The following is a 23,607-nucleotide window of genomic DNA, read 5'->3' as shown; positions in this document are numbered from 1 at the left end:
TCGGACATAAACAAGAAAAAATGAATATTAAAACAAAAGTTAAAAAAAATTCATTTAACTTTTGTTAACAAACTTTTCAAATTAATATTTGTTCTATTCATTATTCACTTATTTGTTTTTCAAAAGTGATGAGACTTTCTTTTTTTTTATCGCATGCTTCATTTACAGTTGAAGTGCAAAGGAACATTCCTGAAGTAAAAAACTGGAATTTAAAACACATATAACCATTCATTTTTTCCTATTTCGGCTCCAACATTTCCAACAGCAAAGAAAACAATTCATTGAAACCTCAAACAGTTCAAAAAGAATTGTGACACATGAACGCATTCAGATTCAACAGTTTCTTATTTCGCGCCTGCGTTTCTTCTAGCTTCGAATGACTCCTCTTCACAAGCAGTCTTTTGTGAGTGTAAATTGCCTTTCTGTAAGAGACAGCTGGCTCGTCTGTCATCCAATTTCTTTTTTACCTAACAACCTCTTCTCCCCAAAAAATGCTTCTGTTTGACATTTTTTTCATTCTTTCAGATAATAATCTCCAATTATTACTGTTTGTCCTCTTTCGTCCTCATTTCGTCCTCCTTTCTTCTCCCAAACTCCTCTTTCATTCTTTCGAATATTATTCCATATCCCTCTCTTTCCCCTCTTCTTCCAACAGCGATCCAAACCAAAGACATTCACATTGTCTTCTCCCAAAGCTCACTCACTCAGCATTCTCACGACCCAGCAACTGCAGCATAAATCAGCTGTATATGTTTGATAGCATCCTTTGAACGCTTCCAACGAACAACCTGCGGAACAAAGATGAAGATGAATATGAAGACGAAGTCAAAGCAAAAATGGTGGATAAAATGGTCTATTATTGAAATGTCGATAAAAGCAATGAAGACAAGTAAGAGTGATAGCAGAAAAAGAAAAAGAAGAAGAAGAAGCGAAAGACATCAACAGGGTAAAGACTGATATGAATGGGAATCAAATGCTTTTTATTGATAATACAGCAAATCCAGCTGAAGCCATCTCTTCAGAATCAAAAATAATATCATGGTTTGTCTCTTTTCTTCATATTTCTTTTCATTTATTTATTTCCTGCCGTTATCATCATGCTTCATCTTCTTCTCTTTCTTTTTTTCCGCATTCTTTTTTTCCACATTTCCAAGATGACGATGTGTCACACGAACTCAATGAAAAAAAGCCATCTTCTTTCCGGATGTATTGAATAGCTTTCCAGCTTTCTGCTCAAATAATAATCGCGATGAACTCCTTTGATTTGGGCAAAGTGCAGTTCGATAACGCAATCTTCATACTTCTTCTTTCATCCTTTCAAACATCTCTATTTTGGTCCTTTCTTTTCGCTTTATCTTTTCCATCTTTCTTCTTCCATTTCAATTTCCTTGAAACATTCATAAAAAATAACATGCATTGTTCGTTTTTGTGTCACTCCTAAACAGCATCAACAGCTCCGACTTTTTGAAACCCTTCAACGTTCACATTTCTATTTTCTGCTGCATTCCTCAAGGAATAAATGCGCCAGTCGCAAATTTCTCTTTTATTTTTTCTTGCAGCTCGAAACACTCTCACAATGCTGTTGATAAGTCGAAAAATTCTTCATTCCTCAATTTGCACAAATGAAAGAAATCATAAATTTCTGATAACCATCTCCCGATGATGATCTTTTCTTTCTCAATTTTTCCTCCCTTTTCCTCTTCCCTTCTCTCCAAATTACACATTTCATCGATTCTACCAATTCTCTTCTTGCTTCTCTCGTAAAATGCAGCTCATTCACAATCACCTCTTCTAAATTCACATCGAAAAATAATCGATTTATCAACAACCGCCAAGCACGCTGACATGCGAACTTTCAAAGATTGTTGCGTTCCTGATGATTTTTGATGATTTCTTTGATTTCATTCAAATACCATCGGTGCTTGACCCGCACCCTGGTGCCAAACCCGCCCCCTCTTAATGCAGCATTCTGTTGTTTTTTATTATTATAAACAATAGAAATAAAAACATTTCAAAAACAATCGAAATTGTGTTTTATAATGAAAAAACAATCGTTCTTCTTCTTCATCATGTCTTCTTCCAGCTGAATGTTGCTATTTTTTATTTCATTCCCATATTTGATTTTCTGCAAAAATTTGGAAAGTTGATAATTTCATTGTTTCAATAAAGATATATATTTACAAAATAACAAACCATCCATCTGAAAAGGATTGCCTATGATAGAAACATTAATTTTGATAATTCTGGAGTAATTGATCATTCCCAATTTTGATGACAGAAAAAACAGAATTATCATCATCTCAATTGAACAGAGTTCTGGCAACTAAGAACATCGCGCGTTCAAATCCCCATCAAAAAAGCTATTTGCAATTCGGCAGAGTTTCAAAGTTAAATATTCAACTGCTATGAAAGCCAAAGTTATTCCAAAGGATGCTTGGAAACGAGGGATAAGAGCAGAGGAAGCAGGAAGAGAGGTCGGAAGGAATGGACATCCACAAATATTCACAGACAACCAGTTGGAAACAATTGAAAACCAAGTTTTGGTTCTATTGTCTAACCAAACAATTGTTCGAATTCGTGATGTGCAAAACATGGTTTGTAATATTCATTTTCAAAGTTTTTTTAAACTTTTTTAAATGGTTTGGTGTGTTGATCTGATTGAAAATGATCCAAAAACTAAGAATGATTTGAAAATGATCAATAAAAAATATACATACAAATTAATTCTACGAAGCGAAATTTTGAAAGCCGCTATTGCTAGGCCAATAGAAGTTGCAAAAATCAAAGCACAGTCACAAGAAAGAATTAGCAGATGGTTTTCAGAACTGTCAGCTTTAATTTCAGACTATAACATCACATCATCCGACATATGCAATTTCGACGAAACTTCAATCACTTGCGGGGAATCATCATCAAAATTGGTTGTTTGCTTCAAAGATCAAACTCCTCCAGCCGTTCCATCGCCTCCAAAAGAACCGAATGCCACAATTTGCCTCTGTGTCTGCGCTGACGGATCTTCGTTGCCTCGTTTTCTTCTTTTCCCTAAGAAAACACTCCCGAAAGAGTTTCGTTCTCTATCATCATTTGATATCAGATATATCAACTCTTCTTCGGGGTGGATTTCGAAAGAAATCTTCAGACATATCATGATCAATTGTTGGATTCCATTAATCGCAGAGAAAGTCAAACCAACCAGCTTTCATAGCGCTCTTCTGTTGATGGACAATCATTCAACACATAATGATGAATTTGTAATAGAAGCCGCTGAAAAAAACAACATCATTTTGAAGCGATTCCCACCCAGCATGACACACTTTCTTCAACCGTGCGATTCCTGTATCTTTTCTCGACTGAAATCAACATTGAACAACAAATTTGTCATTCCATCTCCATTCTCCCTCTCTTCTTATCGAACACAACTCGCAGAAGTTCTTCCTGAAGCCTTGGCATCTGCATGGACACTTTCAACAATAAAAGCAGCATTCATAAAGAAAGGAGTTTGGCCTGTTGCTGCGGCCCTTGTGCTCTCAAGAGTGGCAGGAGCACCTATTGAAACCTCTGCATTGAAAGAAGATCTTCATTCTTCGTCTCAAGATTGGCGTGAAAAACTTTTTGGAGGCTATTCTCCACCAAAAAGGCAAAGTGTTTCAGCTTCATCAAAACCATCAGATATTTATTCTGTAGAAAAAGAAAACTCCGCAAAATCAACTTCATCAAACATTCCTACCTGTTCTTCTCCATCTGATGATCACGAATTAAATTCAACAACAATTATTGAAGATTTGGATAGCTTTGAGTTGAAAAAACAACTTGAAGATGCTGAAAAGTATTTTGAATTTATTCGATCGAAATATAAAGAAATTGAAAATTTAAAAGCTTCTTCGACTTCTTCAACCTTTAAACAAAGCATTTTTGAAAAAAAATTTTTATTATTTTGTAAAGCTCTACTTCAGATGAAGATAAAAGAGAAATGAAGCAGAAAAAGAAAAAGAAAATATATGAAATCGTGCACGATGATGTAAGTAGAGGAAGCTATTTTGAGGAAAGAAGAAAAATGGAAATTGAAAAGCCAATTCAAAGAGCACTTTCACCGGCTTTTAGTAAAAAAGAAATTGAATATCGCAAAAAATATTATTCTTCTTTGTCGTTGTAGTTTCTTTCTATCGATCTTTCTTTTATCAATAAAAAAGTTTGGAACCGCGAAATGTTGAGATCAATAAAGAAAAACAAATGAATAATGCTTTTGCTGTTCTCACTTCTAGCGACAATGGAGAATGCTTTGTTCAAAGTTATTTGAAGATTGATATTTAATTATTTATAAACTTTTGCAGAACATTTTAATGAAATCATTTCATTTCAATCATATATTCCTTTTCTTTTTTTAAGCGAATATGAAGAAATCTGTAGAAATAAAAACAATTATATTTGTGTTTTGCAAAATTGAGAGGGGGCGGGTTTGGCACCAGGGTGCGGGTTAAGCACCAATGGGACAGTTCTCGTTCGATAAACATATTAGAAATATAGGGGAAAAAAATCAATATAATGAAAGAAAAATATAAACACTCATTCTTGATATCCTGTCTTGCTCAATGCAAGCAATGCCACTTCCACTTCCCCTTGAGCTTCCATTTTTTCCTCTTTCTTCGAAGAAACTTTCAGAAGACAGGGCACGCAAATAGAAAGCACTTCACACAAAAGCTCCTCGTTAAGCAAAAGATAACATTCGCAATGATCAGTCATAAGCTTCTCATCTTTTTATTTTCTCATTTTCATCATCATCTCTGGCTTTTTTTTGACAATGAATAGAATATGCATCATTTCTAATTGTTCTATTGATTATTTTGCAATATCCTATTTGCTTTAATAACATCAGGACATTGTCCAAATGCGCTTTCATTTCTTTGATCATTCTGAAAATTCACAAAAATATTTCTGTTGAAAAAATATAAAAAAAGTTCACTTTTATCTATTTCTTCAATCCTTCCATTCAATTTGTGGATTTTCTGAATATATTCTTTCAGTGGAAGTGCTCTGTTTCAGAAAACAATTCTACATAAATAATTTTAACAACAAATGTGGAATGTTTCAATATCAAAAAATAAATAAACTTAAAACCTCTTCTTTTGAAGATAACTCTTGAAAAAAATTTGTTCCCCCTTTTTCAGCAATTGCATCCATCTTGTTTGTTATTTGTTCGACTTGAGTTGCAAAAATGAAAATTTTTCATTGTTAATTCTGAGAACATTTGTTTTTTTCAAAAATGAATTTGCAATTAAAAGAGAATGGATATGAAGCAGATTCGACACACTTATCGTTTCTATTCTTTTGTCACACTCTCGTAATTCTGTATTCTTGATCAGATTTTTATGGAAAAATTAAAAAAAAAAACAAAAGAAAACCCTTGCAAAAACGAAATATGCATTTTTTGTTCAATTTTAATAGAAAGAGAAAGAAAACAAAAAATAAAAAAAATGAGAAAATTTTACACAAAGATTTTTTTCTAAATAATTTTAATAATATGATGAATAGAGTTGACAAATACAGTGCATCAAATATCAGATGCATTCAAAAAATAAAACCATTATTTTTTAACTGAATTATCGTAATAGCAAATCTCAACATAAATATGAATGAGTTTATCTTTTGTTTCTTTTTAAATTTGAGACATCAAATAATGAAATATCAAAAAATTTTTACAAATTTGAACGCTCTGATTCTTTGATTTATGGATGAAATAACACCTTAGACCTTATCAACAAGAACATAATCAGACTTCTTTCATTTTCGGTTTTAATGATTACTTTTTTTTTTTAAATATCCTTTCTTTCTTTCTTTTTTTTTTCTTCGCTAATATCTAATCCACAGAATTGTTTTTTCGACTTGAACATTGTACAACTTCTGAACAAAAACAGAAATTTGATGAAATTTACAATGAAATGAACAAAATCAATATTAAAGAATTGGAATCCTTCTACAATGACGATGTGTATTATATAATTGAAGAAATAATGAAAGGGAAGAAAATTTCATTGGAAAATTTCATTTTGATATCAAAACGTGTTGGATATTTAAAAGCTTTGAAACGTGTTCACGTTTCGTTTACTTGCGATTCTTGGTTGCGTTACCAATTTAAAACTATGATAATTGATGAAGAAAAGAAAGAAGATATGAATGGAAATTTGCTGGTTGATTTTTGTGAATGTTATGCATTACTATTTGGAATATACGAGACAGATGAATTTCTTTCAATTTGTTTACGTTGTCTTTTAAAAGTCTCTTCAAATAAGGAGAAAAACGAAGAAACACAAAAAGACGTAGAAATGGCTTTGCTATCTTTGAGTGAACTGTCAAATGTCAAGGTATCATGGATCATTACATCTTTTTTAATCTTTATTTAATTTTAAAATGAATCTATAGGAAGCTAGAAAAGAGTTGTATTTGAATCAGATTGTGGAAATCATCAAATACCACCAGGAACATCGCAACCTCACTCAACTTGCATATCAATCGACTTGGAAGTTTTTGTTTTACAGAATTGTCCATCAACAAGAATTAAAAGAATATGTGGAAGAGCTTCATTTCGTGAGTGAAGCTGCGAGAGAATTAGAGGAGCTTGATAGAGGAGTGGATTGGAAGAAAGATGCGAAAAAAGAAAAAGAAAAGCCAAATGTGTGGACAATTAAAAGATGGACTTTATCAATTATAGAATATTACGTTTCTGAAAGATGTCGTGGAGGCGAAGATAATATTCATCTGATTGAAAACATTGTTAAAGTGTACAGATCATCAAAGAAAAATTTCAAAGAAATCACTTTTGAATACTTTTATCTTTTTTACAGAATAATTGAAAATAGGAGTTTGAAAATTGAATATTTGCTGGAAGGCGGTGCATTTAATTTGATATTAGAAGAAACAATGCTTTTAAGTACGGAAAGAGAGAAAACGGAGGCATGTTTGAAATTCTTTCACCTTCTTTCACGAAGATTGGACGATGAGTCTGACGAAACAAATGAAACAAAAGGAGAAGAAGAAAACTATAAGGAAAATAGAATCAAACAGAAAGTGATAAAAAGAAACATATTTGAAAAAATGGAGGAAGAAGGATATGAAGATGCAATCATCAGCTATCACACTTATGAAATGAAATTTATCTATTTTTTGCCTCATGAAATTGACATTTATCTTCATTTTAATTGAAACAACATGTTTCTTGCTATATTTTGTGGACTTTTCCAGTGGACAGTTGCTTTGAATCTGCAAGTGAAATGGATTGATGAACCAAAAGAAATAGGATAATAATAATAATAATTATTATTATTTTATGTTTTTTCTCATGACTGTTCATTTTCATTTTCATTTATTATTCCTTTCATTTTTTCAAAATGAACGAAAAATAGATTTTTCATAAACAATTGTCTCAAAACTATGTCTGTGATTTTCTAGCTATTTTTGATTAATATGTTTTGAAAATTATTTATTGTCGTATATTTTCTTTCATAGTTATATTGTCATGTTATTCTTTTTGCTATCTGCATGTATTTCCTCGCTCAGTTGATTTTCAAAAAGGAAGTTGATATTTTTGATTTTATTTTAAAGTCACTGTTTCCAAAAAAGACATTGCATTAATCAATTAGTGTTTTTTACATATCAATGAGAAACGAAAAATATTAACAAAATGAAGAATTTTGACAGAATGTTCGGACTGCAAAACAAAAATATAAGGATAACTACACCAAACACAAGTTATCGAAAAAATAAAGAGAGAGATTTATTTATCAAAAAGAAACTTTTATGAAAAACAAAGAAGAAGAAGAAACTAATAGGAAACATCTTTATAATTAAAACAAATCGAATTCGAACAATTTCACACAAAATAAAACAATAAATTAAGAGGCATGCTCGTAATAAATGAAAAATCAACTAATTGACGATCTGACCAATAAAAGTTTAATGTACATATCAAAATCATTTTCCGAAAAGCAAAAATCTACAAAATCTACATATATAACATTTAAACAATAGACATAGACAGAACTGTCTGAAGTTTACAGTCAAGCAAACTAAATGAAGAATCACTTGGAAACGTCGAATTATCTGAATTTCTTGGCTCCAAAAACAAAGTCAACGATGAACAAAGCAATTTGAAATTGCGATGTGCAGACTGCACAGGCGACAAAAGCAGACCCTGTTGACCACTTACTTTTCCCTTGGCTTTGCCTTTGTTTTTGCTCTGGCTGTCAAGCTGATCAATCACATGCTGCTCAATCTTTTCAGTCAACTGCGCTAACATTTTTTGCTCCTCCATGCGCTTCGCATCTTCCGTCATTGGCTGATCATCTTCTTTTGCTTCTTTTGCTTCTTTCTCAATCAAAATGACTGTTGATGTTTCCTTTTCTTGTGTGGCCACTGATTCAGCAACAGAATCTGACAAGGAACTCGAACTTGACGAAGCTGAAGCTGAATCCGAAGTGGCTGAACACGCTGAAATACGACTTGCTCCAGACACAACGGAAGAAGCGGAAGCAGCAGGAGCAACATGCACAAAATTACTTGCATACAGCATGTGATTGAATACTTCAACGTTAATTGCATCTGTTTCTATCAGCGTGTCGTCTCGCTTTGCGCAAATATCAGCTTCTGCTGCTCGGCACTCCGTCTCCTTCTCCCACAGCGCCTCTTTCTCTTCAAAGCGGCGCTGCACCACAATGTCGTCGAGCACCTCCTTTGGTGGGACGGTGCCAGACATGGGACACGGCTGGATGCGCTGCAGCAGCACTGCCAGTGCACGCACAGAGAGCGACCGGCAGAGCTCCTTGCGCGTGGCAGACGACAGCAGCAGCGTCATGTCCGTCGTCAGAGCGATGCTCATCTCACAGAGCGGATTCAGCAGGTCGTCGAGCGACGAGTATGGCGGAACGAACATCAACGAGGCAGTTGAAGGCGAAGCTGCACGTGGCTGTTTGGAAGACGAGCGGCAGAGTGAGGCTGGGTGGCTGAGGCGCGGGCAGTGCAGGCGCACCCAGTCACCGATCTCTGTGCACATCATCCGCAGCTGGAAGCCCATTGAGACGGAGAAGCGTGTCTCGAAGTTCAAAAGGTGGTTGGCCAGTGATGCTGAGTACTGTTGCAGAATCTCAGCTATAATGGCATCGACAACAGAGGTGGATAAGATTCGCTTTTGAGGGTCGTCGGGTGATGACAGCTTCTGAAGGTGGGCGTGGATGCTGGTTAATGTGGCTAGTAGACCAGCTGTTGTGTCGTCAGAATATCTGTGTGAACGAAAAACAAAAGTTGACAATGAGAAAGAGAGAAAATCAAACGATTTTAAAGAAATATGTTAATTATTTTTTTTTTCACAGCCAATATTAAAGAAACAACAACACTAAAGAAAATAACAAACTCTAACACATTTGCATTCTTTGTGTGCTTGAATCCCCCTCTGATTTCCATTTCCAGTGCTCTCAGAATCTCCACTGTAACATGCTTGTTCATTTCTGTCTGGAGATAAAACTTGCCCACCCGATGGATGATGTAATTGCAGCAGCTAAGCAAAAGCTCAATGGTTGTATTCAGCAATGAAAGCAGCATTGAGGAGTTAGACTCACTGAACCGAAGAGAACTCGAAGAATGCTGCAGAGAAGAAGGAGATGGAGAAGCAGAAGCAGAGGAAGAGGAAAAAGGTGAAGGAGAAGTTGAAGAAACAGACAAAGGAGAAGGTGGGGGAGAAGACGAAGTAGTAGAAGAAGCCGCCAAAGGAGAGTTCAAAGATGATGACGAACGCGAAAGAAAGCGCAAAGAAAACGATCCAGTTTTTGAGTGCAGTCCTCGTTTCTGAGCAGGTCGAGGGGGAACGCTCTGACGCAGCGGCGTCGAAGTCGCAGCAGCAACAGCAAGAGCAACAGGGCTTTTTGTGCTCTCTCTCATCTTCGCGAAAAAGGAGAGGAGGCAGAAGCAGATGCCGAGCCAAAAGGCAGCTGAGTGCAGAAGAGGCGACTGTGAAGACACAGACAAGTCGCGGACGATGGCTGGCACGAGCAAAGAAAGCAGCAGAGATAAGCAATGGCGCAGAGAAGGGCAGTCGGCTGCTTCGTTCAGACGGAACATTGGCGGAGGCTCGCGAGGGCTGTGAATATCCACCATGGAATCTGAATGTGTCAGAGAAGAATGAGGAGAGGAAGAGGAAGAGGAAGACAAAGACAAAGAAGAAGAAGAAGAAGAAGAAGAAGAGTCCAGAGGAAGCGGAGGGACGTTTGAAGGAGCGAGGATAGGTGACACTGAGAACGAGGCAGCATGTTTCAAAGCTGGTACCGGTGGTGTCTGGTCTTTGTTCAACAGAAGGAAGCAGACGCGGCAGAGAAGCACAGCAGCCAGCGGAACACACATCGGAGCAGCAGATGATCCGCCTTCATCTTCCGAATATTCTGCAACATGGAGCGGTGAAAAAGAAGCTGGCACAGAAAGAGCAAAACGCAAGGGAATGCTGCGAACATATGTGACAGGGTATTCAGTGACTGGAGGATACTTGATGATGTGCAGTGGCGTTTCTGGTCGGGCCATTACAAGCAGTAGCTGAGGCAGCGGTGGGAATGAAGCTGGAATGGGGACAAGCAAAGAATACGCAGAAGGAGAATTAATAAAGAGATGCGGGTATAAAAACAAGGAATTAAACAGGATTGAAGGCAGAGTGGAGATAAACTCAGAAAGCTGTTTGGAATAAAAGCTCTGCGAAGATGGCACATTTGGATTCCACATCAGAAGCGACGCAGCATCTGAAGCAAACTGTAATGATGACTGAGACGTTGGCTGCTTCAACGGGATTTCTTGTATTTGTGTAGAGATTGCTATTGACGAACGAGGAGACGGAGGATTTTTCACAGAAAGAGATTCTTGTTCTGCTTGTTTTAATATTGAATTGTCTTTGCCTTGTTCACTCAACAAAGTATTTTCCTTTATTTCTTCCTCCTTCTTCTTCTCCTTCTCTTTCGATTCTTCTTCCATTTTTCTTGCTTCCTTTTTAGCTTTCTTTTCTTGAATGTCCGCCAGCGCCTTTTCAGCAGCTTCTCTTCTGCTCTTTTCGTCTTCGATTTCTTTCTGCGCAATTTTCAGCTGAAACTGCATGTGGCTAAGCTCAGCTTCCAAACTGTCTTCTTTAATAAACTCAGCTTCGCTCTGTGATTTTTCTTTCTTTTCATTCAATTCTTCTGCTTCATTGGATGATTCGTCAGATTTTATTGCACTTTCATTAGGCTCGTCTTTTGTCATCTTCATTTCTGTTGATTCCTCTTGTGGAGCGTTATTAGAAACAGCTAATCCTTGAACACTTTCTTCTTCAGTCTGAACACCAAATTCTTCCATAAAGCACAAATCTGAAGTATCACAAGCAGCGTCTTCGATCAAATCATCTTTTTCCAATTTCTCTTCTTCTTCTTCTTCTTCTTTCTTTTCTTGATCTGTTTGCATCATAGCGTCTTTCCTCTGTTTCATTTTTTTGGCTTCTTCTTCCTCTTTCTCCTCATACTCCCTCACTTGCTGGCTCAATCTCTCAATCGCATTCACCTTCTCTTTGACTGATTGATCAAGATCCAACAGCTGCTCGCTCGCCATCGTCAGCTCCTCTTCTTTTTCATTCAATTCTTCTCTGGCAGCATCTGCGGCTTCTGCTTTTTCTGCCTCTGCTTTCTGTAATCGATTCTTAAGTCCCTCATTTTCTCTCTTCAATTCATTCCGCAAAGCATCAAGTGCTTCTATTCTTTGACTCAGCTCCTTCTCTTCCTTCTCATATTTGGCTGCCAAAGCAGTTTCTTCAGCTGCTTTTGATTCAATTCTCTCTTTGACCTCTTCGTTCTCTGCTCTCAACTGAATCACATTCGCCTTCGCTTCATTGCATTCCTTTTCCACAGCCAGCAGATTTCCCTTCAGTCTTTCAATCTCCTTCTTCAGCAGCCCTTCCTTCTGCTGATAAATCTGCTGCGTCTCCAGCAAAACCTGGGCATTTGCGGCTTTCTCTTTGCTTTCTTTCATCTGCTCTTCTTTGAGCTGCTCAATCATTCGCTCCAACTTCTTCTTCTCTTCCTCTTCCGCCTGCCGCTCCTGAATAACATTCTCATTGATTTCATCTATTTCCTTCTGCAGCTCTTCAATTTCCTGCTTCAAGGCGCTGATCAGCTCCGAAACCCTTTGCTTCTCCTTCTCTTGAGCCTCCAGCTCTTTCAAGTGTCTTTTCACCAATTCTTCTCTTTCGCTTTCAAGTGCTAAGGAAATTTCCTTTTGTTTTTTGAATCTTTCTGCAAATTCCCCTTCCACTTCAGCGAGTCCCATCTCAAAGTTGTTATTTTCCTGCTCCAAAGTAGCAATCATCTGCATTTTTTCTGCAACCAGCGCATCCACCTCCTTCCGCTGTTCCCTCAATTCTAAGCCATCATTCTCAAGTTCTTCAATCCGCTTGAGCAATGCTTCATTTTCCCTTTGTGCCTCATCCAACTTCTGTGCTGTCAGCATCTCGTCCGCCTCCAGCAGCGCCTTCTCTTCTTCGAATCCTTGCACCAGCCTATCCATCGCGTCCTCATTCGCTTCCTTCAGCTGGGCTATCTCTTCTGCATACTTCTTGTTCCGCTCTCTTTCTCTTTCCTCCATTTCCTGCAGGAGCACTTCACGTTCGCGCTTCAGACGCTCAATCATATTTGTTTCATCCATTGAATGTGCTTCGATCTCCTCCGAAAGCGCATCCATTCGCATTTCGATTTCGTTCTTTTCTGCAAGCAATACTTCCATTTTCCTTTTCAGTTTCTGAACCATGTCGCAATAGTTTTCTATCTCTGCGTCATGTTCTTTTTCTTTAAGTTCAATGGCCATTTTGCATTCCATTTTCTGCTCTTGCAACTTTCTCTTGCTTTCCTCTCGCAACTCTTCCTCCGTCTTCTTTGCCAACTCCTTCAATTTTTTGATCTCATCCTCCAGCTCCTTCCTTTCCTCTGCCTCTTTCTCCTTCTCTTCTGCAATGATCTCTGCCTTGTCTGATTCTGTCGCCGGGCCATCCATCAAAATAGCCAGCTGGCTGCGCATCTTTTCCTTCTTTTCCTTCTCTTTTGCTGCTTCCGCTTCTGCCGCAGCCACTTCCTCCTCCAACCGCTCTTTCTCTAACTTCATCGCCTCTTCCCTTTTCCTCATCTGCTCTTCGATTTCCCTTCTTGCTTCCTTCAGCTGGTCAATTTCCTTCGCATTCTTTTCCTGCTCCTCCTTCATTGTCTTCTGTTGGCTGCTCAGCAAGTCTTTCATTTCGTTTTCCTTCTGTTGCAACGCTTTAATAGCCTCTTTGCTCTTATTTGCAATCATTTCAATTTTTGTCTGGCTTTTGTCTATTTCTATCTTGAATTCTTCTTCAATCTTCCTCCTCAGCTCTTTTTCTGTTACGAGATCCTTTTGCATTGCACTTAGCGTAAAGACCATTTCCTTCTTCTCTGCCTCCGCTTTTACACTGCTTTTTTGGAAGTTTTCTTCAATCTAAGCAAGTTTCATTGAAGTCTCCTCCTTCTCGCGCTCCAAAGCAGCGACTTGTGCTTCTAACTTAGCATTCAGTCTCATCAACCGCATGTTCTGTTCGTTTTTCTGCTCCAGTGCTTCTCTTACCTGTAAATTCTGCTTCAATTGCCGTTCTTTCTCTTCAATCTCACTCACCCACTGCTTTTCTCGGCTTTTCAGCTCATTTTCAGCCCTTTGAGCATTTTGAATCAAAATTTCCATCTCTTCTTGCATATTTTGCCGCTCCTCAGAAAATCTCATTTTTTCCTCTTCGATCAAGCTTTTCATCTTCTCTTGTTCTTTTTCCAGTTCCTCCCTCTTTTCACTTTCTTCCATCACTTGTTTTCTTAACGCTTCAATCTGCTCATTCAATTCCTCTGCTTCTCCTTGCATCACTGCGATTCTCTGCTCCTTTTCGCTGTTCTCCTCCTCCAGCTTCTCGCAGTCCGCCCTCATTTTGTCGCTGATGCTTCACGCCTCCGAGTTCAGCCCGCTCAGCTCGTCTTTCTCTTCCTCCAGCTTTTTGCTCGCGTCAATCGCATTCTGCAGCCGGTCAAGCGCACCCAGCAGCTCCTGCGTGTGCACACTCAGATCTGCTTTCAGTTGGCTGATTTCTGCATCCTTGGCGGAAATGAGCTGTTCATTCGAGTCAACGCACTCACGATGCTTCTGCTCCATTTGAGCTAATTTGTCTTCGAGCTGCCTGAGCTCGTTTTCTTTGCTCAGCAGTGTTTTCTGAGTGGTTTCGTGCTCTTCTTTTAACTTGCAAATTTCCTTCTCATGCATCAGACAAGCATCTCTTAAAGATCCCTGAGCAGTCTGAATTTTCTGCTCTAATTCTTCAATCTCTTTCTGTTTATCTGCTATCATTTCCGTTTTTCCTCCAATGTCAGCACGCAGCTGTAATTCTACTGAAGTCATCCTCTCTTCAATAGCTGTTTTTTCGTTCCTCTCTTTTTCAAGCTCTTTTTCAAGCTCTGAAAGCCGCTCAGTCAAGTCATCGACTTCTGAACTGACCATTCTTCCTGCCTCAGCTTGCTCCTTCAGTAAATTAATTTCTTGCTCCATCTTCGCTTTCTCTTGTTGAGATACTTCGACAGACTGCTTTGAGGACTCAAATGATTGACTCAGCTCCTGAATCTTCTCTTCTGCTTTCTGATATTCTTCATTCAACATCTGCATTTCACTGCTCTTCGCTTCCAGTTCTTTGCGCAGTTCAGCCAACTCTGCCATTTTCTCTTTCTCAGCAAGACAGTTTTTCTCATTCTGCAATTCTTGTTCTTTCAAAGCCACGTGCAGTTTCTCGATCTCTTCTTTGGCTTCAGCAAGACTTTTCCCAAATTTTATCTCTTTATTTGCAATTTCTTCTCTTTCTTTTTCTAAAACTGTTTCTGTTTCAACGTTTCTTCTCCTCAGTTCTTCGACATCTTCTTCCCTCTGCTTCTTTTCGCGAATTAATTCTGCTTCCAACTCACGTACCCTCTGGTTATTCCCAGCATTTTCATCTTCCTCATCAACATCAGATTGTTTTTCTTCTTTTTTAACGGGCTCTTCGCGATGCTCTTGTTGATCTACAAGGGCATCGCTTTGCTCAGCAGGCTCAATCGTTTCTTCAACTACAACTGGACTAATTTGCGGAGATTTTGGCTGAAGTTCTCGAAGTTTTTCTAACTCTTCGGCATTGAAAAATGGAAACAATTTTACGTTTTCGTATGCTGCTGCTCTTTCAGCTCCACGCTTTGCAGCAGCATCTCCTTCTTTAACAACAACGTTTCTGCAGGTGGAATCAGGCATGAGAGCAAGTGGTGCTGTTGGATCAGATGACACGATTTCAACTGACAACCGAGTCCCAGGTAGCATGGATGTTTTAGCAATAGGGAAAGTTCCTTTAAAAATACCCTTTGCTAAATAAACATCCTTTAAATCTAACCTAACTTCACCAAGAACCCGATGAATTGAAGGTGGTAGATGGCACTTTACATAAAATATAATTGGTTTGGGATTTGGTTCTCCTTTTTGTTCAATGATATGACCTTCAAAGGTAAAAATATCGTGAGCAAAAGATGCAGCACCATGATCAACACTACATTTTCTTGTTGAAGCAGAGAGCATGTTACCTCTAACCCATCCCACAGAAAAGGTAGCTCCACACAAAGCAGGAGGAAGACGAGTTAGTTCACTGATTCGAATTTGAAATCGTTGTTTGATTTTCTTTTTTCCAAAAAAACTCATTTCCACCACTCTTTCAAAAATTTAACAATCAAGTTATGTAAATAACTGCGGGATAGATCTATTATTTTGTGAAGGTTTATTTTTGGCCAATGGTGTGCTGAACAAATTTTATTTTTGCTAGAAAGTCTGAACAAATGTTTCCAATTATAGACAAATGCGGCTCCCAGTGGAAATGTCCAAGTTATTTGTCGATTTCGTCCTTTAAATGGTCTCGAGCTTTCTAAGAATGGCAAAATTTGTGTGAATCTTGGAGCAGATAAAAAGAGCGTAGAATTACTTGTTTGTAATGATTTTTGTTTTAAAATTTTAGATAGCTTTCCTATCAATCCTGTTTCTTTGCTTTTTTTAAAAGATGGATGGTGGAAACAAAGATTTTGTTTACGACAGAGTGTTTCCTTTGAATACAGAGCAATCATCTGTTTACGATGAGTCAGCGCGTCCAATTATAAATGGTTTTTTCACAATTTTCTTTTTTTGAAGCAATAATTTTTTCTTTTAACTGTTAAAAAAACTTACGTATGCAGATATTCTCCAAGGAATAAACGGAACAATTCTCGCATATGGCCAAACTTCTTCAGGAAAAACTTTCACAATGATGGTATACGTTTTCATGTTGAAAATTTTTAAAAATCTATCTTTTTTAGGGACCTGATGATTATGATGAAAATACCGCAGGAATTGTTCCAAGAATGATTTCCCATCTTTTTGATTCTATTTCCCATGCGGATAGAGAACTTGAATTTACTGTCAAAGCTAGCTATGTAGAAATCTACATGGAACGAATTCTTGATCTTCTCGATCGTATGATATTTTGTTGTTAACGAATAAATTTAACAATAATTTGTAATTACTATTTATAGCTACAAAAGGAAATCTTGAAATCCACGAAAGTGTTGAGAAAGGAATCTACGTTGCTGGTGTTACTGAATATTTCTGCTCAAATGCTGCAGACTTTATGATGCTTTTAAAAAAGGGAGATTCATCAAGAAAAACTGCTGCAACTGGTTTGATTTTTTTAAAGCAGAAATGAAAATGAGATTATATTACTTACAAATTTTCATTTTATTTATTATCAATATTTCAACATTTTGTAACTGATGTTCTTCTGAAATTGTTTTTTTTTTAACTATTCGCCTCCTCCCTCTCATTCCATCCCTTTCCTTTCAAACTCCAACAGGAATGAACGAGCGGTCGTCTCGTTCCCACACTGTGTTTATGGTCACCGTCCAGCAGAAGAGCAGCATCACAGGCGGTGTGAAGACAGGGCGGCTGTATCTGGTGGATCTTGCTGGCTCTGAAAAGATCTCACAAACAGGAGCAGAAGGGCAGACACTCGAAGAAGCAAAGAAGATCAACATGTCTCTTTCGGGTTTGAGAAGAGTTTTTTGGCTTTTGTTTTATGAAAACAATAATTTTAATCATCTTCATTCAATTATTTTCACTTCATGTTATATCTCGAATTCATCTGTTATTTTTCAAAAAATCCCATCTGCTCAGCCCTTGGCAATGTGATCAACGCCCTGACCGACCCGAAAGTCACCCACATTCCCTACCGTAACTCCAAACTGACGCGTATGCTGCAGGAGACCTTTGGTGGGAACTCCCGCACGATGCTCATCATCTGCTGCTCAGCCTCCAGCACGAACGCCCTCGAGACACTTTCCACACTCCAATTCGGGAAACGTGCAAAGGCCGTCAAAAACGCAGTGAAAGTGAACGTCGAGCTGAGCGCCGCGGAGCTGAAGAAGCTGCTCGAAAAGGCGCAGAGAGAGATCGAGTCGCTGAAAGGGCAGCTGAGTCTGCTGGAGGGAGAACTGGCGTTTTACCAGCAAGGAGACAAAGGGAACGCGAATATGACACCCGAAGAGCGGGCGAAGAGGCAGAAGGAGTTTGCCGAGAAGAGGAAAGCAGCTGGATTGCTGTCGTCATCATCGTCATCTTCTTCCTCTGGCAATGCATCGTTGGGAGGACAAGGAGAAGGCGATGATTCCGATGCCAGCAGAGACCCGATGATGGGGGCGTTCAACGAGATGCGGCGGAAAGTGGCAGCGCTGGAGACGATCCAGATGGAGCTGTTCGAGGCGAAGCAGCAGATGGAAGAGCAAAGGATGGTGAAGGAGAACCTGCTGGCGGAGCTGGAGACAGCAGAGACGCAGCTCGACGAGATGAATGCGCTGAGGCAGGCGCTGGACAGTGTACAGGAGAGAGAGCACGAGGCAGCCGCGAGGGCAGAGGAGCTGGCGATGGAGAACGAGAAACTGAAGTTTGCACTGCAGAGCAGCGAGGCAGTGAAGGCAGGGCTGGAAAAGAGGGCGAGGGAGCTGATGGAGCTGATGGGGGACTCGAAGGGGAGCAAAGCGGGAAGCAGAATCGGAGCAGAATTAGAAGGAGATGGAGAATTAGATGATTCTGCTGGTGCTTCAAAAGCAGAAGGAGCAGGAAGTGGCAGTGGGAGTGCCATTGCTGAGCTGGATCGGCTTTTAACGCTGACTCGGATTGGTGCTTCAAAAAAGACAAGCGATGCGTCTGTGCAGACCGATGCGAGTGAGGTCTTTCTGAGTGGAGACTACGACGACACAGCCAAATCTGCTGCCTCGCTGCACCAGAGACTCATGGAGGTCTCAGAAAAGGCTACGCAGCCGCGCAAGCGCTCGCCTGAGGAGTTCCTTTCAGCGTTCTTCTGCCTCACCGACCCCAGCAGGAACATGTACAGACTGCAGAGAGAGGAAGAAGAGAGTGAAGGAGAAGACGAGAGTCCCGATGAAGGGTTTGAGCACTCGCGCTCTGCTTCACAGGCGCCGTTCACTCCGTCGTCGTTGGTGGTGCTTCCGAAGACATCCTCTTTGCGGAGCGGGCTGCCGTCGCTTCTGTCTGCTCCTTCGGCCAACAACTTGTCGGTCGATCTGCTGGCTGATGATGCGGACTCGTGGCCCACTTTCCGCTGCGCCAACTGCTACGGATGTCAAAGTGCCTCTTCATCGTCTTCTTCTTCTTCTTCTTCCGGTTCCTCCTCTTCCTCTTCCTCTTCTGATGATGGACTCTCTTCTCATTCCCATTCGCACTCTGTGCCTGCTGTCTACTTCTGCACCGTCTGCAAAGCTCCCTTCTGTGAGGCGTGCTTCGAGTCCCTCCACAAAACGGGTTGGATGGCGTCGCATCCGCCGATTGACCTCGGAATGGCCTCGTTTGCGCAGGTGGCGAAGATCTGCTCGTTCCTCACAGCAGAAGGAGGAAGCGACGAGGCGCAGCATCTGAGCGAAGAGCTCGACGAAGAGAACAAAGTGATTGGGAGCACAGTCCCGTTTACGGGCGGGCTGGGCGATGGCAGAGGCCGCAAAAAGAGGAGCAGAATGAGCGGGGCTGACGAGCAAGGAGAGGACGAGGTGTATGATGGAGACGATGAGTTGTCCGCATATGACAATCTGACTCAAGGGAAGCCATCAGCTTCTGCCTCGTCGTTTTCTGCTGCTTCGTCTGTTGTGAAGTCTGCTCCGGGAATGGATGTCACACCGTTTGCTGCTGCCTCTTCAGATGCGAGTGTGCGATGCGCGCCAACAGGAGCATTGTCGCTGGAGGCTGAGAAGAAGAAGAAGGAGAAGGCGAGCAAGGACAGCAAGCTGAAGAGCAAAGACAAGAAGAAGAAGTGGGCACGCGACAAAAAGGAGTTTGCAATTGGGAGCGATGGAGCGTCTATTGAGGCACTGTTATTGTCTGTGCGTGTTGATCCAGCAGAGGAAAGGAAGGCAATGGCACAGAATGACATGGATTCGCGGAGTCTGACGAACGAGATGGCAGAAGAAGAGAAAGAGAAGAGAGAGGGCGAGTGGAAGGAGAAAGAGCAGAAGGCAGCGGCTGCGCTGGCAGCAGCACAGGCAGAGAAGAACGAAGTGGAGAAGACGCTTGCGCTCAAAGTGTCAGCATTGGCAGCAGCGGAGCTTCTGGTGAAGAAGACAGAGAAGGAAGTGGAAGAAAGGAAGATGGCTGCAGAGAAGGAAATGGCAGAACAGGAGCGGATTAAAACGGATCTGAAGAAGAAGCTGGAGGAGGCGCGGAAGGAGAAAGCGGATGTGGAGAAGAAGATTGTCGAGATGGAGAGAACGAGGGAAAAGGAAACAGAAGACAACGAGCATGCCATGCAGGCAAAGGAGAAAGAGTTGAAAGCGCTGAAGGAGAAAGTTGCAGAAGGTGAAGGAACAATGGCAGAACTGAACGAAAAGATTCAGAGCAGTGAGAAGGCACTTGAATCATTGGAAAAGGAGAAAGAGACACTTGAAGCACAAGCCAAAGAGCACGAGAAGGAGAAAACTGCGCTCACAGCCGAAATCAAAGCAGAAGGAGACAAACTGAAAGATGCCACGATAAAAGTTGCGCAGTTCCTTGAAAAAGTGTCAGTGTTGGAGAAAGAGATTTCAGAGGAGAAAGAAAAGAGACAGGCAGCTGAGCAGGAAGTACAGAGCACGAAGGAGAAGATTACACTTGTTGAGAAAGAGAAAGAAGAGATGCATGAGGCTGCTGTGCAGCAGGAGCAGAGCATCCGCACACAGCACAGCGCAGAACAGAAGGAGTGGAGCAAGCAAATCGAAGCACTGAAAGGAGAACTGTCTCAGAGAGAGGCTGAGAAGAAAGAGCTGGAAGCCAGTCTGAACACATCCAGCGCGAGTGTGGTGGAGCTGCAGCAGTCCGTTGCCGAGCTGAAGAAGACGCTGGAAGAAAGAGAAAAAACAATGAAGGAAAGGGCAGATCGCGATGCTGTTGAGATGGCGTGGCTGCGCTCGCAGATGGAGGCGCAGGCGGCGGATGCAGCGACGAAGATCAGCGAAGGGCGGAAGCAAGAGGCAGAGGTGCTGGGAGAGATGAGGGAGAGGTATGAGAAGGAGCTGAGTGCTGTGAAGACTTCCTTGTCGGCGAAGGAGGATGAGCTGAGCAGCGCAACGAGGAGCATGCTGACAGCACAGGAGAAGGTGAAGGTGCTTGAGAAAGAGATTGCAGAGCTAAAGAAGACGTTGGCACAGAACGAGAAGGAGATTCAGGATGAAAAGGAGGAGAAGGAGAAGGCAAAGAAAGAGGCATCAGAGGAACTTCAAAGCGAAAAGGAGAAGCACGAAAAGAAAGTGCATGAGATGGAAACATCTTCGAATGAGCTGAAAGAATCGCTGAAAAAGCTGGAGCAGAGCTGCAAAGCGAGTGAAGAAGAGAAGAAGAGGCTGAGCGATCTGATCAAAGTGAATGAGGCGAACGGGCAGAAGGAAAAAGAGAATGCAAACAACGAAATCAGCCGCATCACAAATGGATGGGAGGAGACGAAGCAGACACTTGCTGAAAAGGAAGAAGCACTCAATCGACTGCAAATTGTGCTGAATGACACAAAGAACAGCAATCAACATGAATTAGAGGCACTGCAGAAGAAGCTGAGTGCGATTGAAGAGTCAAAGAAAGTGCTTTTGCAAGAACACGAGACGCTGAATGAGCAGCTGGCTGCGCGGACAGAGAAATGGAGAGAAGAAAAACATTCACTGGAAGATGCACAACATCTTCTGAAGAGTGAACTCGAAGTGGCGCGGGAGAAAGTGGAAGAGGCAGAGACACAGCTGAAGACAGAGCACGAAGAAACGCTGGCGCTGAAGAAGGAGATTGAGGCGATCAAAGAGCAACTGGATAATTCTGTGCAGGAATCGTCCACTTTAAAAGAGGAAGTGGCGAAGCTGAGTGAGGAGAAGACTAAAGCGGCTGATGTGATTGCCCAAGAGAACAACAAGTGGGAGGACGAAAAAAGAGAGCTGTACAGTCAGCAGAAGATCTTATCAGATGCACTGACCGCACAGAAGAAAGAAGCACAAAACTTTGCTTTCCAGGCGAAGACACTCAACGAGAACCTGATCCTTGCGCAGAAAGACTGGGAGCGGCAGAAGAATGTGCTGACGGAGTCGCACAAGACGGCGCAGGAGACCGCCAGCAAGCTGCACCAGCGTGTGCTCTATCTGATGAAAAGAGAGACCGAATGGGCGTTGAGGCTGAATGTGGAGCGGAACAAGGTCAAAGACGCAACCACACAGCTCACCCGCGTGAAGGACGAGGCGCAGAAGGCGAAGAGCCGGCTGGAGGAAGAGAAGAGAGAGAATGAGAAAGCACAGAAAGGGTTGATGGACGATCTCTCAGAAAGGATCGAGAAAGTGGTGCAGCTGCAGCTGCTGCTGGATTCGATGAAGCAGTCTGCGCATATTCTCACTGAAACGTCTTCTGGCTCTTCTTCCTCCTCCTCCTCTTCTTCTTCTTCTTCTTCCAATGTGTCTGCAGACACTGCGATGAAGATGCTGAAGAAGAGGATTGTGCAGCTGGAGGACAACATCCAGACTCTGTCGCAGAGCAATCTGGATGAGAAGCGATTGAACAGAGTGCTGAATGTGGAGAGAGAAACACTGCAGACTCAGTTCTCGCTCGCCTCGTCGCGTGTGGAGGTGCTGGAGAAGCAGATCAAAGAGGCAGCGCACTCACACCGCATAGAGAAGGACAAGCTTGTCCACGACATTTCGCTCCTCCGCGCGAAATGTGGCCTTCCCCCAGCATCGTATTCGGAGCTTATGCGCTCGCCATCATCGTCACTGAAGACGGTAAATGAACTGGAGGCAACTGGCATCAAGCTCACAGCCCAAGGGCTTGGATCTGCTTCTTCTGCTTCTGCCTCTGCTTCTGCTTCATCATCATCATCTTCTTCTTCTTCTGGTTCTGTTCTTGGATCGCCTCAGATTTACACTCCGCACATGGCACTTGCTTCTTCGTCAGCTTCGTCCTCTCCTCTGAGTGGCGGTGCTGTCGCGAAGACGATCCGGGGCGGAGGGAGAAGCCACTCGCAATACAATCTGTATTCACCCAATTCTTCTTCTTCCTCTTCACTCACACCTCTTTCACCCGCCGCGCCTTCGTTTGGCTCGTCGCCGTATGCCTCTAACACAACACCAATACATTCATCTTCACTGGCAACCAGTCAGGTTTCTCCTCTTTCGTATTCTTCCTCTTCCATCCAAGAAGCCGATCAGGTGCAGACCATCCCGCGACAAGAGACTCCGCCACAACCCATCTCACCCTTTGACATGAACCCTTCTGCTGTAAATGGTGCTTCTTCTTCCTCCTCCTCCTCTTCCTCTTCATCTTCCTCATCCTCATCGTCATCATCATCATTCCCCTCACACAGCCAGTTCCCTGTCTCAAGCAATCCCATTCCTCCTCCTCCTCAGCCGCCTTCCTCGTTCCTCGACATGGTTCGCCCCCGCACAGCAAGTGCTCGCTCGTCTGCTGCTTCGACACCCGCGGGCAGCCGCTCAGGCACACCAACTCCTCTGCACCCGACAGACCAGAAGATGGCGAAGCTGAAGGAGAGCTTGAAGCTGAAGAAAGAGGAGACGAAGAAGCGGCTGAACCTGTCGTGAGGGTTGATGATAATGGTGGTACTGGTGATAGTGGTGAATTTATGTAGAAATCTTTCTCTTTCTCTCTCATTTTTTTTTTGACATATATTTGACATTTTGTTTTTATGCCTCCGTCTTTTTTGTAGTTTTGTCGTCTTCTGGTTTTTCATGTAAAGAGTAGAAAATGTGTTTTATTTTCTTTTCTTTTATTTTTCTTCCTCTTATTTTTTTTTAGCGAATGGTTTAACTTTCTTTATTTTGCACTTCCAACTGAATATTTTTTTTTTTTGATTATGAACACATCACTTTATTATTACCAATTAAACCCTCTGATAAAATAAGTATTCTATTCATTTGTAACGAATGTTTTTGGTTTAGGAAAAATTAACAGCTTTGTGAATCAACAAAAATGTCTCATTTTCTTTTCGTTTGGTGTCTTTCGAATTCTCACAAA

General features: G+C 41.3%; 6 protein-coding genes across 6 annotated transcripts; 3 read left to right on the top strand and 3 right to left on the bottom strand.

Moving 5' to 3' along the window:
• Positions 1–2,405: 2,405 nt before the first annotated feature.
• On the top strand, positions 2,406–4,153 carry MONOS_2484 (putative Pogo transposable element with ZNF domain; the record flags this gene model as incomplete). Its single annotated transcript, XM_067872408.1, has 3 exons — positions 2,406–2,594; positions 2,682–3,826; positions 3,943–4,153. 3 exons carry the CDS (start codon positions 2,406–2,408, stop codon positions 4,151–4,153), a joined length of 1,545 nt encoding a protein of 514 aa, XP_067730433.1.
• A 1,741-nt stretch (positions 4,154–5,894) lies between these two features.
• On the top strand, positions 5,895–7,630 carry MONOS_17377 (uncharacterized protein). Its single transcript, XM_067870291.1, has 2 exons — positions 5,895–6,359; positions 6,418–7,630. Exons 1-2 carry the CDS (start codon positions 5,937–5,939, stop codon positions 7,195–7,197), a joined length of 1,203 nt encoding a protein of 400 aa, XP_067730432.1. The 5' UTR covers positions 5,895–5,936; the 3' UTR covers positions 7,198–7,630.
• Positions 7,621–13,425, bottom strand: MONOS_2485 (uncharacterized protein; the record flags this gene model as incomplete). The annotated part of the gene is made up of 2 exons (XM_067872409.1): positions 7,621–9,269; positions 9,401–13,425. The coding sequence occupies 2 exons, from the start codon at positions 13,423–13,425 to the stop codon at positions 8,012–8,014; spliced, it is 5,283 nt and encodes a 1,760-aa protein (XP_067730431.1). The 3' UTR covers positions 7,621–8,011.
• A 75-nt stretch (positions 13,426–13,500) lies between these two features.
• Positions 13,501–13,911, bottom strand: MONOS_2486 (uncharacterized protein; the record flags this gene model as incomplete). Its single annotated transcript, XM_067872410.1, has 1 exon — positions 13,501–13,911. One exon carries the CDS (start codon positions 13,909–13,911, stop codon positions 13,501–13,503), a length of 411 nt encoding a protein of 136 aa, XP_067730430.1.
• Positions 13,912–13,989: 78 nt separating this feature from the next.
• Positions 13,990–15,630, bottom strand: MONOS_2487 (uncharacterized protein; the record flags this gene model as incomplete). Its single annotated transcript, XM_067872411.1, has 1 exon — positions 13,990–15,630. The coding sequence occupies one exon, from the start codon at positions 15,628–15,630 to the stop codon at positions 13,990–13,992; it is 1,641 nt and encodes a 546-aa protein (XP_067730429.1).
• Positions 15,631–15,804: 174 nt separating this feature from the next.
• MONOS_2488 (kinesin 1) lies at positions 15,805–23,512 on the top strand. Its single transcript, XM_067872412.1, has 8 exons — positions 15,805–15,842; positions 15,901–16,029; positions 16,103–16,202; positions 16,275–16,348; positions 16,395–16,551; positions 16,611–16,754; positions 16,928–17,119; positions 17,248–23,512. Exons 1-8 carry the CDS (start codon positions 15,840–15,842, stop codon positions 23,172–23,174), a joined length of 6,726 nt encoding a protein of 2,241 aa, XP_067730428.1. The 5' UTR covers positions 15,805–15,839; the 3' UTR covers positions 23,175–23,512.
• The last annotated feature ends 95 nt before the right edge of the window (positions 23,513–23,607 follow it).

The sequence above is a fragment of the Monocercomonoides exilis genome (genome assembly GCF_001643675.1).
Source record: "Monocercomonoides exilis strain PA203 chromosome Unknown scaffold14-1859848, whole genome shotgun sequence".
Lineage (NCBI taxonomy): Eukaryota > Preaxostyla > Oxymonadida > Polymastigidae > Monocercomonoides > Monocercomonoides exilis.
This window is presented reverse-complemented; position numbering and strand designations above follow the sequence as displayed.

What these genes read in the sequence shown, in the direction of transcription:
- MONOS_17377 (XM_067870291.1), top strand. Translation starts at nt 5,937, where the DNA reads ATGAACAAAATCAATATTAAAGAATTGGAATCCTTCTACAATGACGAT. An exon ending in GTGAACTGTCAAATGTCAAG is followed by an intron (nt 6,360 to 6,417) that starts GTATCATGGATC and finishes ATGAATCTATAG; the next exon opens with GAAGCTAGAAAAGAGTTGTA.
- MONOS_2488 (XM_067872412.1), top strand. An exon ending in AAGAAAAACTGCTGCAACTG is followed by an intron (nt 16,755 to 16,927) that starts GTTTGATTTTTT and finishes AAACTCCAACAG; the next exon opens with GAATGAACGAGCGGTCGTCT. An exon ending in GATCAACATGTCTCTTTCGG is followed by an intron (nt 17,120 to 17,247) that starts GTTTGAGAAGAG and finishes CCATCTGCTCAG; the next exon opens with CCCTTGGCAATGTGATCAAC.